General features: G+C 39.9%; 1 protein-coding gene across 3 annotated transcripts in view; it reads right to left on the reverse strand.

Moving 5' to 3' along the window:
• Nucleotides 1-3,597: 3,597 nt before the first annotated feature.
• LARP4B (La ribonucleoprotein 4B) overlaps nt 3,598-15,805 on the reverse strand; it is a 57,115-nt gene continuing 44,907 nt past the window's right edge. For all 3 annotated transcript variants that reach the window (XM_084282178.1, XM_084282177.1, XM_084282176.1), the window contains 5 exons: nt 15,615-15,660; nt 12,213-12,377; nt 9,093-9,217; nt 7,980-8,091; nt 3,598-7,479 (listed from right to left, as the gene is read on the reverse strand). In XM_084282178.1, coding sequence (XP_084138304.1) covers nt 7,195-7,479; nt 7,980-8,091; nt 9,093-9,217; nt 12,213-12,377; nt 15,615-15,660 — 733 coding nt within the window. In that variant the 3' untranslated portion in view covers nt 3,598-7,194. The remainder of the gene's footprint in view (nt 7,480-7,979; nt 8,092-9,092; nt 9,218-12,212; nt 12,378-15,614; nt 15,661-15,805) is intronic.

Here is a 15,805-nt window from a genome sequence, read left to right on the forward strand (position 1 = left end):
ACAGGTCCCCCATGGGCAGCAGCTCCCCCCAGATCCCCTGCTCCTGTGTGGGCTCCTCTCCATGGGCCGCAGCCTCCTCCAGGCCACATCCACCTGCTCCACCAGGGGCTCCTCCACGGGCTGCAGCGTGGAGATCTGCTCCATGTGGGACCCATGGGCTGCAGAGGGACAGCCTGCTCCACCGGGGGGCCTCTCCACAGGCCTCAGGGGAACTTGTGCTGCGTGCCTGGAGCACCTCCTGCCCTCCTGCTGCACTCACCAGGGGGCTGCAGGGCTGCTTCTCACTCTTCCAGCTGCAGTTTTTTTTTTTTCCCCTTTCGTAAATCTGCTCTCACAGAGCTGCAAACAGCATCACCTGTGGCTCAACCCTGGCCAGTGGCAGGTCCCTTTGGAGCCTGCTGGAGCTGCCTCTGATCTGACATGGGGCAGCTGCTGGGCTCTGCTCAGAGAGGCCATCCCTGCAGTCCCCCTACTACCTTCCCAGGCTGGAGCCAATTTTGGTAGCAGTATCTCTTTTTCCATGTCAGAACTAAAAACCAGTCTCAGAGAGCACCTTGCTTGTTTGATTTTTCAGTGTACATCCAACCTGGCACCCAGCTGCCACACATCCCGTCCAGTGCTGCTACCTTCAGATTTTCTAGGTGGGGATGGAGGCGTGCATGCAGGATGGCAGCAGAGCTTCCTCGGCACTGTTGTGCTTAGGTCTACACAACAAGAGCTAATTCAAACAAAAAGTAAAATACAAGAGCTTATTTAAAACAAGATTTGCTACCAAGGAGGAAGTTGAATGCCAGTCCAAGCAGTCAGATCCCTTGAGCAAATTGGTCACTTCAGTGCTTGCTCGACAGGTCTCTTCAGTACTTCTCCCTTGCCATAGCTTCAAGGAAGGAAGCTGCTCTCAGCACCACCACGAGCCACGTGAGACAAGTTGTAGCTGGCGTTTGCCAATATGTAGGCAGTAAGGGTTCTGGCAGAAATGAAAAACTTAAATACCAGACAGGTACCATAAAACCAGTAACAGGTATAAATATTCAAGGACAGAGCATACTTTTTTGTATTTATTATATACATTAGCCTGGGAATTCAGAGCCTAAGAACGGAAATATATCAAGATAATCCTCCTCTGAGTGGATTTGCTTTAACATGTGAGGGGGGGAAAATCCAGCTAATTTATATGTTTCAAGATGCTGAGCCTACCACATTTTTGAATATAGGTGGATTTAGGAGCTTTGATCAACAGTTGTCACCTTCCAGAAGCGAGGCAGCTCTGAAGAATGACAACACTGAACCTCTAGAAAGGAAGAGAATATGCTAAGAGGGTGGGAAGTGGCTGGTGGGGGCTGCGGGCCCCTGCAGGGCACTGAGCCTGCTCTGCACACGAGCTGCATGCCCACATTTTAAGGAAGTCAGAGGCAAAAAGCAAGAGCAGTTTCCCATGCGTGTTGCAAACTACACACCTGCAGTTACTGGAAATGCTCCCAGCCTTGGGAATGAGACGAGAAGGTAGGCCAGGCCTGGGGAACCCAATGCACCATTGTGCCCGGGCTGACATCTCACTACGTGTAGCTCCGGTGTAGGAAGAGATTTGGGAGACGTTTTATTAGGTACCAGTAATTCCACCTTGGCAGGTGGATTTCAGAGGTCTTTCCAGCTTCAGGGTATTTTACAGTGTTATATTCAGCCATTCATCCCTCCTTCCTCAGAGCACCCTTAGCCGGGGTAGATTTACTGCTCTGCCTGCCAGCAGCTAGCGGGACGTAAAGCCATCAAACCGCAGAATGGTTTCCACGCTGTACGTGCCTAACGCAAGCACACAAAACAATTTGCTCTTCAAACTGATGCGAATTTAGGAGAGATTAGGGGGGTGATTTTGTCTGAGCCCCTCTTGCCCCAGCACACACCCCCCGCTGTTCTGTGAAAAATTAATTACTCCAGGCTGTTGTGGCAAGACAACAGGGATTTGTGGTAAGACTGCCATCATGAAACAGACTTCATATTTGGCATAGTTACGGTGTATATATAAGAATAGCCATTAAGGCTAAGGCAAGAACTGGACCTTTTTGTCTGTCTTCTCCCCATTATGACAACAAGGCTCAAGAATGACTGAGCTGCTTCACCAAATTGAGCCACATCCACCTAAGGTAAGGTGACACAACACCCACAAGCAAGGCTGTGTTTATGCCAGAGCCTTTTGCCCTGTGCTTGTCATAAGCTAATTGTACAAATTTCCAGTTTGGACTGCCATAACACCTCACCTTTCTCATCAGGGTGCCGACCGCCAACCCCTGCCCCTTCCTCCATTCTGCTGACTGTACGGCAACCTGACACATTCTGGGAAAGTTTTCTCTGGTAGTTTTCAGACAGGCAGTGTGCTGATGACATGAAGGCAATCAACAAGAGGAGGATGCTGCTAAGCACGGGTAAGCCAGCCTTTCGACAGCAGTGGCGTTTCTTGTGCTTATTTAGCATAATAGTTTGCTATTAGCATTCCACCCAGAATCGGTTTGACCAACTTATGTCGATCACTGAATTATGTGGAAGATGTGTAGCCATGTTTTAAGTTTCATGAGGCAACAACTCAGCTACCATGACCGGCTGGCATCAGGGCTCTACCCCACTGTACAGCTCCCTCCAAACACAGAGATCAGCAGGTAACATTACTTCCACCAGCTAACTTTTAGTTGAAATCACTTCCCTGACTCAAAGCATTACACCCATAAAGCCAGGCCATAAAAGCAGGTAGACCAAGAGGTTTCCAGGATTTTGAGAAGTAAAAGCACATTAGAAAGTGTAGAGAAAACATTTTATGACATTTTAAAGAAGCCCCAGGATCAAAATACAAGAGGTTTCTGTGACAGTAAATACCGTCTGGATACTCAATTGCATTTAATCTTCCCCAGTTGCTATTTCTCCTCATGCCCTGTAGGAAAATAAACTGTTTCTTCAGCATGAACATGGGGGCAGCTGTCATGTGTCACTTCATACTGGGGGAAACTCGCATGAATGCGACACTGCCCAGTTCTGTTGTGAGTAAATCAATCCCTGATTTCCCCCAAGCAGGGAGGGCCCTGAGGAACTACATCAATACTGTGGCCACAACGCTGATGAGTTTGTGCATTTCTACACGTTAGGTAATAGGGGACTAAGTTCCCCTATTGTGGCATTAAAATTGGTCATCTTCAACGTGGTCCACACGAGGACCAAACCTAGCGTTTAGCTGACACACCAAGGTTTGCTGTCATTCATAAGCCCACAGTGCCCAATGTGCCAGGGATCATGTACGTTGACAGACTCTGAGGAAAGCATTAATAAAGACAAGAACCCCTTGTAATCAAAGCTTCATGTTAGCTCCCACCCCTTTATTCCCACCCTCAAGTAATCACAGTTAACTAAGAGAGATATTGCTGCCTCCACCAGTGATATTATTTGCTCCTGCTGCTACATAGCCCTAGGTGATGGTTACAGCAGCTGTGCTGAACAGGAAAGAAAGAAATTTTTTTTCCCAAAATTAGAAATAAAGAATTTCCAAAAATGGGAGCAAAAGACAAAAGGTAATAAAATACTGCTGAAGAAAGGTTTAATTAAAAAAATCAGGAATTCAACAGTGCCTAAATCTTTATTTTTCATAACCTACATATTTTTTTTTTTTCAAATTAGACAGTTTTACATTTTATGACACAAAAGGAAACTTAAATTACTGATAGTTTACATGTAAGCTTGATTCCAGTCTTAATGGAAGAAGAACAAAAACAAAAACCCTCAAGAAGGCTTCCGTATTACACTTCTATTTCATGAATTGGCAGCTGTTAGGTCTCCTTAGAAATCTTCGATTGTCTGCTGCTATTAGTGTAATAGGTTACAAAGCACATAAAAATCCCTAACTGTAGCTAGCTGAAGGAGATACAGAGATAGGTATGCACCATTACAGTCAGCTGTTGCTTGAGATACACTGCACCACGCTCAAACAAGGGCCTTTCTGTGCCAACTGCTGAAGTCTTTAAGAGGATAAAGCAGCAACCGAAGAAAATTGCCACCGTTCATATGTTTCCACGTGGCAAGTGACAAATGTCGTGGTGGGGGACTGATCTGAAACAAGATTACACAAAGTTTAAAAAGCAACTTTTTTTTTTTTTTTAAATTCCTGGAAGAAGAGTCTCAGATCCCGTTTTAGCTTGTTTGCAAAATGAAGAGCATCACCACACAATCCCACAAGGTAGAATGCCAATTTTAATTACTGTATCCCTGAACCTTTAACTCAGCTACTGCTTTGGGGAGGTTTTTCATTTTAAAAGCCACATTTTATTATCTCCATGTATCGTAGCAACAGTCTGCATGCAACTTCACAACTCTACTCCGAAAGCTCCATTTTGTCATCGAGTGGAAAAAAAATCTCCAAGTAAAATGCAGTAAGGATAAGTTGTACATTACACAGCTATTTGGCGTGTCACCTTTTTTTTTTTTTTCTTTTAAAAAAAGCTATAAAAACCACATCAGAGGAAGATTTAAACTTTCGATGCAACAGACTGTTGCTGGGTAAGCAGTAATTACAGTGTATTGACCTAGCACAAATGGCAGCAGAATACATCAGAACAGCACAACACATCCTGCTGGTCTCAATATATTACCTTATGTACCAGTTGAGCATTATGACTAGCTGTACACAGTCGCCGTAAGTAACCACTTGTGATTGTTTGCAGCTGGTAAGCCTTTCACTTTCAGCAGACAAACAAAATGAACCATACAGCCGGCCTAAACCATACACAAATCTAGCTACCACTTTCACTGCCACCGGGGAAAGGATAAGCATGTTAAAATCCAATGACAGAACTGGCTGAGCAGTTTTGGTGATGTTGTCAGAGTCCTATCTCCTCCCACAGCATTCACAAAGTGCGCTTTTTAAACGAGAAAAATCAGCGGATTCCAGCATGCCCTATTTTAACCAATTCTGCAGCATACAACAGGCTGGATTTAGGTCAACTAGTTACCGATTGATGCTTTTAATAGGAAATTTATCAGGAGTTAACTTCTACAGTTACTTTACAGTTCTATGAATCATACTTAGGAAAGCACTGATACTCTCGAAAGCAGACAAATAAGCTTCAGTGTATATTTTCTTAGCAGTCTAAAGATTTTTCCAATTAAATTTGATTTTATTAACGACTTAAAATTACAGTTTGACTGCTAAAATTCAATATTTACATTGCAGAAAACTTTGGAATTGGTTAAATCACTTGTTTTTAGAGGGATTTAGGAAAACATTTGAGGGCTTTCAAATAAGACTTTTCGTTCCGTTTCCCTTTTGCAGTGAAGAGGCAGAGTCAGTTCAGCACACCAGAATAAAATAAGAAAAAGAAAAAACAACAAATTAAAGTAATATTCAAACCACAACATTTAGTTTATCTACATCCAGCTCAACAGCAACATTTATAATATCAATAATTTTTATCAGATTTTTTTCTTTAGGGTACCTTTTTATATGTTCTGATTATTTACAACTGTACAAGCAAAGCACACACTTCCAAGTGCACATATTTAATACAGTATTGACTATTTGCATTTACAGATTTTTCAACAATCTGAAAAAGATCAACTGTTTAAGATCTTTAAGGTATATTACAAAAACTGCTGCTAGTTCCTGTACTACAGTATGTTTACCCAGTAAGACCAGTGACAATAGATACATACTGTAACTGAGTAATTCTGTATTCCACTCTTGCTAACCCTCAATGGGGTCAGACCTCATTAACTCTAAGCTGTCTTGTACAAAAGTTAAGGCAAAGTCATTTTCAAGTTTAAATAAAATTCAAGTCTTTAAATATTGGATGGAAATAATTCTTTAAAAAAATCAGTTGTTTAAATAAACATTTTTGTGGAATAAACTGTACTGTCATAGTCAGCAGGAATGAGTTTAGTCTGAACTTCCTGCAGTTTAAACACTTAAAGAAAAGCTTTAGGCATTTTAAAACAAAAATAATTTATATTCAACTTTATTAGAAACTTGCTAATTTAGTGCATCCTTGTCCTTCAGAAAGCGCATCACTTCTAAAGTAAGTGTGAGAAACCTCATCCCAGAGGTAAATATCAGGGATCTCTTCCTCCACCACACAAAACAAACACCATTATCTCACGGCTCGAAAAATTTAAATCCATATGCCAATGCTTGTAGTTACAGGAAGACGTCAACACAAGGCTGACTAAGATATGAACTCTTTCAAAGAGCACTTGGGGTAGAGTTTAAAAAAAAAAAAGTCTACACAGAGCACAGGGGTAACCAGAACATACAGCGCTGACTCAGTTAACTCCCTTACAAGCACAGGGAAGCTAAGGTTATCACAAGAAGGCTACAGTGCTTTCTCCTGATAACATCCACTAATAAGCTTCACCACCATAGAAGCTCACAGACTTAATTCTTTCTATTCACAATGTGCTTTGTATTTGCAAATTATAATATCAGTTTTATTCTGGAGTGAGAAGATGGTTACTTGCTTGCAGTAAGTCAAAAAAGGAAACATTTTAGAAAGACTGCTATGGTGCTCCGTAGGATTCATTCTCTGTGTGCAAAACATCAAAAAAAAAGATTCGATTTTTAAAAACGCTAGAAACAACTACTCATTTAACCTAAAAGTGCAAGTTCATTTGCTGACATTTAGTACAGCAGCCCAATAAAAAAAATCTTCAAGGTCACATACTAACTCGTAAAATATATCTACTTCCTTGCACTCTACACACTAGCTGCCGTTATCAGTCTTTTGGACACTTTAGATATGTACTTGCAGACCAGTTTATTAAAAATATTGCAGCAGCACATTTCTGCTTAACAGTTTAGAAAAAAACTCACTATACAGAGCTTGCACTCACACAGCCACAGAGAGGCTTAATAAAAAGTTGATTCTTTTTCTAAGACAAATATTTTACATCTTGAAAAAAATAATCACACTAAGCTTCACCTCCAATTAAGCACCAACCTAAAGGTAAGGTTTAGAACAACTATCCAGAAATATCCAGAAAAAATAGAATGTTTGTTCAAGAGGGGAAAAAGTATTTCACAGAAAAATAACTTGCAGGCATTGTTATATGCCTAGTATCACTGCAAGCTCCTAACCAGCAACTCATTCTCAGGTATCTTAGTGGGAACATGGGTTTAATTTGTGGGAAGCAGACCTCTTTTTGAATCCCTCCCAGTTGTTAGTTTCATCACTGAGGAGATTTAGGAGGGGTGTTCTGTTCTTTATTTAAGCGTTTGCCAACAACAGCTGGAGGGGACGATCTGCGTCCTGACTGTCTCCTCTGGTCTTTGGGTTGTCCAGGATGTGACTTCGCAGGAGGAGGTTCTCTGTTTTTCTCTATTGTTTCTGTGGGCTTTTTTTCTTCTTTCCCACATGCTACAGTGTTTGGCTTCTGTTCTTTCTGGGGTTGCAATGTAGGAGGATCCTTAGTTGTTCTCTGGCAAATTTCTGCATAACTAGGTTTTCGCAGTTCCTGGGAAATCAACAGCAAACAGGACAGAAGAGTTAAAGCATCCTGAGCAAAAATCATTTACTTTAATGAACAAAAAAGGTAAAACCTTTTGTGACAAGCAACTGCCGTGCTTAAACATGCGTGTAAGAGTTTCAATATGAAGGTTACAGAAGTGGTACAGAAAACAAGGTGCAAGACAAGGGAAAATGCTATTCCAGAACAATGGGATACTGTGACAGAGAAAATACTTCGAATTCAGGTAAACACTAAAACAGCTGAAACAGCACGAACACTCCAGTTTAGGTATTAACATACAGATTAATACTTCTACCTCAAGGCAACTACCAAGTAAGACGACAATTCAGGTAGCGCTATCATTCAGTGGAAGTTATCTTGAGTATTTTTGAACTGTTAATTGCACATCACATGATCAAGCAGCATTGGAGAGCAACAGAAGCAATATTCTGTTAAATACACCAAAATGAATCATTAGGAAAAAGTGAAGTAGTGAGGGTACTTACCGTGGCAGCCCCGTTGACTTGTACCGATTTACATGCAGTACTGAGTGTGGAAGAAGAAAGCCTTTCTGCACTCTGTGTCTCTCTCTGCTGTTTATCCACAACCTTGGAGTCCCTGTAAAGTATCCAGCAGGAAAAAAGTCTCACAAGAACTGAAACATCAGGATAAGTGATTGATCTAGTAATGGCTCTGAAACTGTCTGAGTATGACTGTGAAGTTATAGCGTGCCAGGCAAATTGTAGCTATGACTAGCATTGCATTTAAAAAACACTATCAAACAAATGTTAGTGTGGAATTTGACATGACCTAGTATTTGTGACATTCTGATAGCTTTTGGTAGTCAGTTATGTTACTCCTTTTTCTCCTATGAAGACAAACTGAGGGAGTTGAGGTTGTTCAGGGAGACTTTACAGCAGCCTTCCAGTACCTAAAGGGGCATTCAGGAAAGCTGGGGAGGGACTCATTATTGGGGGGTGTAGTGACAAGGACAGGGGATAATGGCTTTAAACTAAAAGGAGGGGAGATTAAAATTAGATATTGGGAAGAAATTCTTCACTCCAAGGGTGGTGAGGCGCTGGCACAGGCTGCCCAGAGGAGCTATGGATGCCCCATCCCTGGAGGTGCTCAAGCCAGCCCAGGCTGGATGGAGTTCTGGGTAACCTGGTCTAGCAGGAGGAGTCCCTGCCCTTGACAGGGTTGGAATTAGGCGATCTTTAAGGTTGCTTCCAACCCAAACTGTTCTATGATTCTTTATTGTATGGACAATGATACTGCCCGCAGGATCATGGATTTACTCCCTATGCTTCAAAGCTATCTAAATACAAGACAGTGAAGTAAGTACTCAGTAATTTTTTAATACTTGCTAAGACTAAAATACAACACTAAACATAAATACAACACTAAATGTTTGTCTGTTGAATGACTGTCTGGATCACTATTATAATACTATTATATGATGTTCAGAAATTAAGTTTCATTGCCTTTGCTACAAGTACAAAAAATTACTTTAATCAATATTTTAAAAGCTATTTACAGTGTTCCATCTTGCATTCTGATCACAGCAAATGCAAACATGACAGAGTAGAATAATTACAGATGCGTAATTAAGTTCTTACTCAGAAGACTGGGTTGGCGAAGGAGACCTTTCAAACGTCCTGGGCAATGTAGAAGAGACTGGCAACAATGGCTCCCGAGGAATTCCAGATGGAATAGTGTTTGTACTTGCATCCACATTAACGTTCTGAAGGAGAAAAAAGGCACAGAAGGGCAATCATAGTATCCAATTAACGTGGTTTGCCTGAAAATTAATGCAATCAGGAAACAGTTTATATGTCGATTTCAAATTGTGAATTAGCTACAGGAAGCTACAGAATTAGCTACCTATATTGGAAGGGTTCAATACATGGATTGGAACTAAAGTTTTTTCCCTTTACAATTACTTAGGAACACTGACAAATCACACCAAGGCTCTTTTGCAAGGGAGTCTGAAGCTTTTTTCCCTGGGGGATACATCTGGATGACAAAATCACTTCTTTTGACCTTGGAATTTTGCATCCGGTGGTGACAAAGGCAGCTTGGAGTCTCCTTCCATACCCATAGTTAGCTTATTAAGACAAAAGTCTCCCAGAGTTACACACTAAAAATCAGCTTCTGCAAAGCTCTAGCTTCTAACTCAGCACCATCCTGATAGCTGCTGCTAAAAGCAAAACAACTCTAAAAAAAAAAATAAAAAAAAAGAAGTTTTTGCGAACTAGGATATGACCATCAATTCAAAGTCCCTTTTCTATGCTTAGTGTGATTTGCTACGAGAAGAGGCTTTTTCTGCAGCCCTGACAAGATTATTCTGTTATCAAGTGAGATTGTGTTTCTAGATACAGGCCAGATAGATTCAAGATGCATACATGAATTTAAGTTGTCACAAAGTAAGAAGTAAAACAAGACTTTAATTTAAAAAATGTATTTCTAATAACTTAACCATTTCACGTGCTTTAAAAAGTGTTTTTTCATACTGCTTCTGACCTGACTGATTCTAGAACCAGAACTGGAAAGAAGGGAGAGCAATGGCGGAACCCCAGCACAGAAGGAACAAAATAGCCATCCTTCTACCCCTAAGGCCAGCAGTCAAAGGTCATAAAACACAAGACTCCTGTGGTCACTACTAAAAAAGAAAATGGTATTTGATGACACGTAAATCAGGCAGCATAGGTTACTACACTGGATTTAAGCCTGGTTTTATTTGAAATAAAAGTAGAACCATATGAGGCGGATGTTTAAAAATGAAGGAACAGCTTCTACAATCATACTCACTGTAACAGTACGTGCCTAGTCTTGAATTTGGAAGTTGCTGAGCATTCTGGCCCAAGTCCATTGAAATTTGTAGGTACATGGTTTATTGACAATAACTTCAAGTGAAGCAGACATACAAGTGCTGTTGCTAGGCCAAAACTCTCAGCCTCTCATCTGACAGAGGTGCAGCTTCCCAGTTAGAAAATATGGGATGATTAGCTCCTGCCATTCCCCAGAGCTACATCTAAAGAGCAGCTAGATATGATGGCTCCGTAACAATTGCTGGAAATCATAAAACCTAAGTCCACTTAGCTTCTTTACACAGGTCTTGCCAATCTGTCAAACAGGAGTAGCACTGCCTAAATCTAATTCAGCGCTACGTAGCTATGTCATGCAACAAAAAATTGCTGAGATTAAGATGAAAAATAGCCTGTATGAACTGGCAAGATTCCAGTGTTAACCTTGCTAGTAGAACACAATTGCTCTTTGAAGCCAGTTACTGCTATCTTATTATTCACGCCAACATAGAAATAGTGCAATTCCTCTTTTGCACACAATGGTACAGACATTAACTCATGGAACCCAGAAAAATAAAAATAGGAAATCAAAGGAAACTTAAATGTGTCAGTGCATTGTACCTGCACAGTATCACTTCAGTGACTCTACAGGGGAGAAGTGCAGATTCATTAGGTTAAGTACAGTGCAAAGCAAGTACTGGATTTGTAACAGGAGGAGCAACACGTTTTAAATTGTAGCAGTGCTGGTGACTGCTGAAATTATATTTAGAACATGAAATATAATAGCTAAAACCACTCTAGAAATAATATAGGTAAAATACAAGTACACAGATTGCCAAGAACAGATCACAATCTAGATTACTGGCACACATTAAATTGAAGACTACTCTTATCATGGCACTATTCTGCATGTTCCTTCTAAACACAGCCGTGGAATGCAGCTGTCTCTTGTCTCATGTGCAGGAGACAAAATAAATACCATGTCTGTATAATTTCTCTTGGATGGAGACCGCCCTGCTACTTCTTTCCTTAACCAGCCTATGTCCTAACAACCTCTGATACCTGGACAACAAGAAAACACACATGCAACAGTTCAGGTTTTAAAGGAAAAATCAGAAGATCTCGGTGTTCATTTGGTTGCTTTACACTGCTATGTCCAGCAGTTAGCTTCTTCATTTAGAAGTCAGCCCCTGGATATAGAGGTGCAAAGCTACCAAAACACAGATTAACATTACAGCTAAGAAAAATTTTAAATTATAAACTTCCATAGCCTGGACTGTTCAGTAGTGTACAGGGCATATCACTCTTAATAGAGAACATACTGTCACTCACAGTTCTAAGACAGTTCTAAGGATGAAATCTACGAACAGCTACTGAACATCAATTCTCACCTGCATCTCCACTGTATCTAGAGAGCAAACTTTGGTTGACAAATCATAGTTACAATCTTTGTGCAATATGACACGACAACTCTTGGAACCAGCTGGTTTTGATAGCAGTTCTTGCTCCAGCTGTGATGCTTTGTGTATTAAGATTACATAGGCAGCTTCTTTATATCTCAGCACTTAAAAGTTTGTCACTTGAAAGTGTTTTATACACAGTTCAGAAGTCTTGACTTTCAAATAGGAGGAAAATTAATCATTTTTCACATGGGTCCATCAAAAACGCTGAGGCAATCAAGAACGGTAAAGAGCACATTTTCTAATCTCTGATAATCTACTTGTGCAGGTGCACGTATTCCACACTGTTTCAAAGAGAATACCCAACAAATTCCAAAATATAAATGCAGAAGGCAGTCACAGAACATTTGACAGCTGTTTTTTTAAAAGCATTTCTCACGACCCATGTCTTTTCTACATAAGACACCAAATCTGAAAGCAAGAGATATGCAATTCTTTGTTTTCCCAATGAAAACAAACACTGACTACTCACTCTTTCTTTTGACGTTCCTATTACCACACTGGACAGTCTGTTTTCAAAAAGGTCTTCGGTCTTTAAATTGCCAGCAGCCCCGGGTAATGGAGGAAAGCTAGATAAACCCAATTCAAAGCTAGGAGACGGAGGTTTTGGGGGTGGTGGAGACTGTGTTTGGCCTCTCTGGAACAGAAATAACATGCTGAGGTTACCACACTGGATGACAGAAAGGAAAATCATTAATCTAAATGTTTTACATTTGATTTACATGTGCAAAGCCCTGCAGACCTCCCTCCACCTCACTTCCCAAGAAAATCACAGTACCCAGGAATTCATTTTCCATTGGTGCCTTTAAAATATTTAATTTAATTTAAATGGGATGGCATAAATATCTTTAAAAACATCACATGCATAAACTGTAATGCTACTGGTATAGTTAAGTCTTCTCCCTGACCCTTCTTTCAGGATGTACAATACACTGACATGAAAAAGACCATTTCAGATATCATGATACAGTGAGAATTCAGAAATAAAGCCCCTTTATGTGTTGATGTTAACATTCTATGTGAAAGGCAAGAGATAACAAGAATCTTATATCATTCAAGTTTGGATATATTAAAAATTGGCAAGACAGCATGCCTTGCATTTAATGTAGATGATGGCAATTTTCATCAAATTTACTAAGTGACCATATGAGTACACATTTAAAATGCAAATAATCAAAGCGATTTTTGAAACATGAATTTTTCTAATTAAACCTAAGAAAAACAAAGTTCCAGGCAAAAACATTATTGGGTTTAAATCCATATAACCTACAGCAGTTCAAGAATTAAATGAGTCTTTCAGGCAAAGATCACTCATGGAAACTGCTTGTAAGAATTTGTAAAACTGAATTTGTAAAACTTCTATTTCTGTCAAAAAACTAAAATTCATTTTGTTATATACTGGAACTTAAGTTACCCATTAACTTTGTCTACATCATGTAAACAAAGATGTAGCAGATGTTACTGTTTCATGACTGTGCTAACGTGATCTCTGCTTCAAAATAGTAAGTACAAAATTGTCTTTGAGACGATCCCTATTTTTGACAAGGGAAACAGTTCCTAGTATATCGCTGAATGTGAGAATAATGCTTATAGACAGAACAGGGAAAATGTTGCATTACTTACTGTTTTATTCCCTTTTTCACGAAGAACAATAGACATACAAAACTACCCTTGAGATCCTTTCACAAACTACTTTTTATGCCAAAAGAAGGGTCTATCAGTTGGTAAATAGGGAAAGAACAGACACAGAAGCAAGAACAACTGCAACCCTCAGGTTTGCTACTAAATCAGCATTATGCCCCTCCAAAGACAGAATTCAAGAGTGTTACAGCAATGAATGCTGTAAGCCTCCCAAATATATAAAAATAGAAGCTAGGTGACCCAACAAAGGGTCACAGAAAGAAACTACACTTTATCCAGCTCAAACTGTAAGAGGGACAACCTTTTCCTTTTTAAGCCAGTATTTCAAATCAGAGAACTTTGTTTTCTTAAACAGGACTAACATCCTGTAATAGATACTGCTTTAGATATTCCTAAAAAGTAGATCCCCCCTAAAATATGTAAGAGAGAGTTAACGTGGATATATTAACATTTTGAATCAGAGGGACTGGGAAAGACTTAAACATAACTTAAGCTGCCAACTGCATAAAATTTCTTAAGTCAACTTCATACAAGTTCAGTAATTGGCTTATGTCCCTGGGTAGCCTCAGATACAAACTGATCAATTTCAGGTTTCGTGTGCTTTCTTGAGCAAGGATGCATTCTTCCTGTAAGTGCTCCTTCTAAAAATTAAAAGAAGTCATCTCTTCTTTCAAATACAGCTGGCTGTGCTGATGTCCTACATACAATATACAACCACTGCACATGAAATAGGATCCTGGATTCTGAAGGTGTCAAACGTCAATCTTTCACTTCAGGATATGTTACCTAACAGTGTACTGAGGGCATGCAGCTGCTCCCACCTTTGTTGAAGGTGCAGTATGGGACAGCAGAGACTAAAGATTCATGGGCCAAGAGACTGGAAGGAACCTGACTACACAGGCTGCAGTTAAAGCCTGCTGCTGAGAAAAGGGAACTGGTAGACCTGACTTCCAAAGAAGTCAGTTTTACATTTAAAGTTAAAACAACCTTTAAAGTCAGCCGAATCTGAAGAGCCTCTTTGTTCAGTAAGAGTGCCCCAGGTAATCCTCGCTCTTGCCACTCATTTATACATCATGCCTAACCTGTACCACTTCCTTGTTCTTTCAAAGAAAAGAAAAAAAATCATTGATGGAAAAAACATCAAGCAGCTCTTAAAGAGCAGAAGAAACAAGTACTGAGAACCCTACATGTAATCTGATCTCACTGAGTTTTGAGAAGTTTGACAAGAACCAAAAGGAACCACTTGCCCTGTTATACTTCCTAAAGCCTTGACATTCTTTTTTATCCGTGTCCCATTAAACTACTCAACAGCAGGAGGCACCAATATGCAAATGCAATTATTTCAGACTTCTGAGAAAGCGTTATGGCTCAAGCAGTGCCATTTCTCTGCAACTCTAACATGAATCATGAAATAATCCAGTGAGATTTCATGAACTTGCAATGTGAAGCAGAAATAAATTGCAGAGAAGTGCCTGGTTTTAGCTAACCAAACCCTAGTACTATTAAAACATAGCTAGTGGGTAGAAGAAAGAAGTTAAGTCCAGTCTTTTCAAGTATTTATTTAGGTCTCCACCTTGAATTTAAGTTCACAAAAATCACAGTATTTCAAGTGTTAGCATATCCACCCTTATCAAGTGGTCCTGAACACCTTAGTGCCTCTTGCATAAGCAGAATCTCTCATACCCTCCCTATAAATGAAGAATGACGATATGGTTCCTGAAAAAACAGCTTTGTCCTTCTTCCAAGGAGAACTAGAACTGTTGTGTTTGTTTTGTTTCTGAACTCTCCTCAGAGTTGGAAGTAGAAAGGGAGAAACAGGGAGATGTATTAAAGAAATAACTGATCACTTCATAGCTAACATTCTAGCTATACATTATGTGACACATGGATCTGTAAACTACTCAATGTCTACATGAATGATAATCAAATCTCAAGCTAGGCTAAAGTTGGCCCTCCGTGAATGCAAACAGTCAATCACACTGACAAAATAAAAGTAAGGTAGAAGTCATTTGCCATGATAAAAGAGTAATTTTAACTTTTTGCTGACTTTTGAATTAATGGACAATGTTCTCTGATACCCAAACGCAGTAAACTCAAGTGAATTTAATCAGCTATCTTCAGTCAAACAAGTTCTTCTGCAATAGCTCATCTCACCTGCTATTACACATAATATCCATACTATTGCCTAGCTACCCCACTTTAATTATAATTGAATGCGATCAGGAAAACTCACCGTAAACTTGTCCTCCCTTTTCTTTCGGTAGCCATACGAGTTTTTCCTAAGGGAAAGAAAACAGTTATCAGAACCTCACCTTTACATGAACAGAGAAATTAAATTGAATCACTGTTTCATTCATCTTTAGTTCTTAATAACCTGTCTAGAATGTTTTAGGGAAAGGTTAGCAAACTCATTAAAATAAAGGC

Source organism: Netta rufina, assembly GCF_964035555.1.
Source record: "Netta rufina genome assembly, chromosome: 2".
In the NCBI taxonomy this organism is placed as follows: Eukaryota; Metazoa; Chordata; class Aves; order Anseriformes; family Anatidae; genus Netta; species Netta rufina.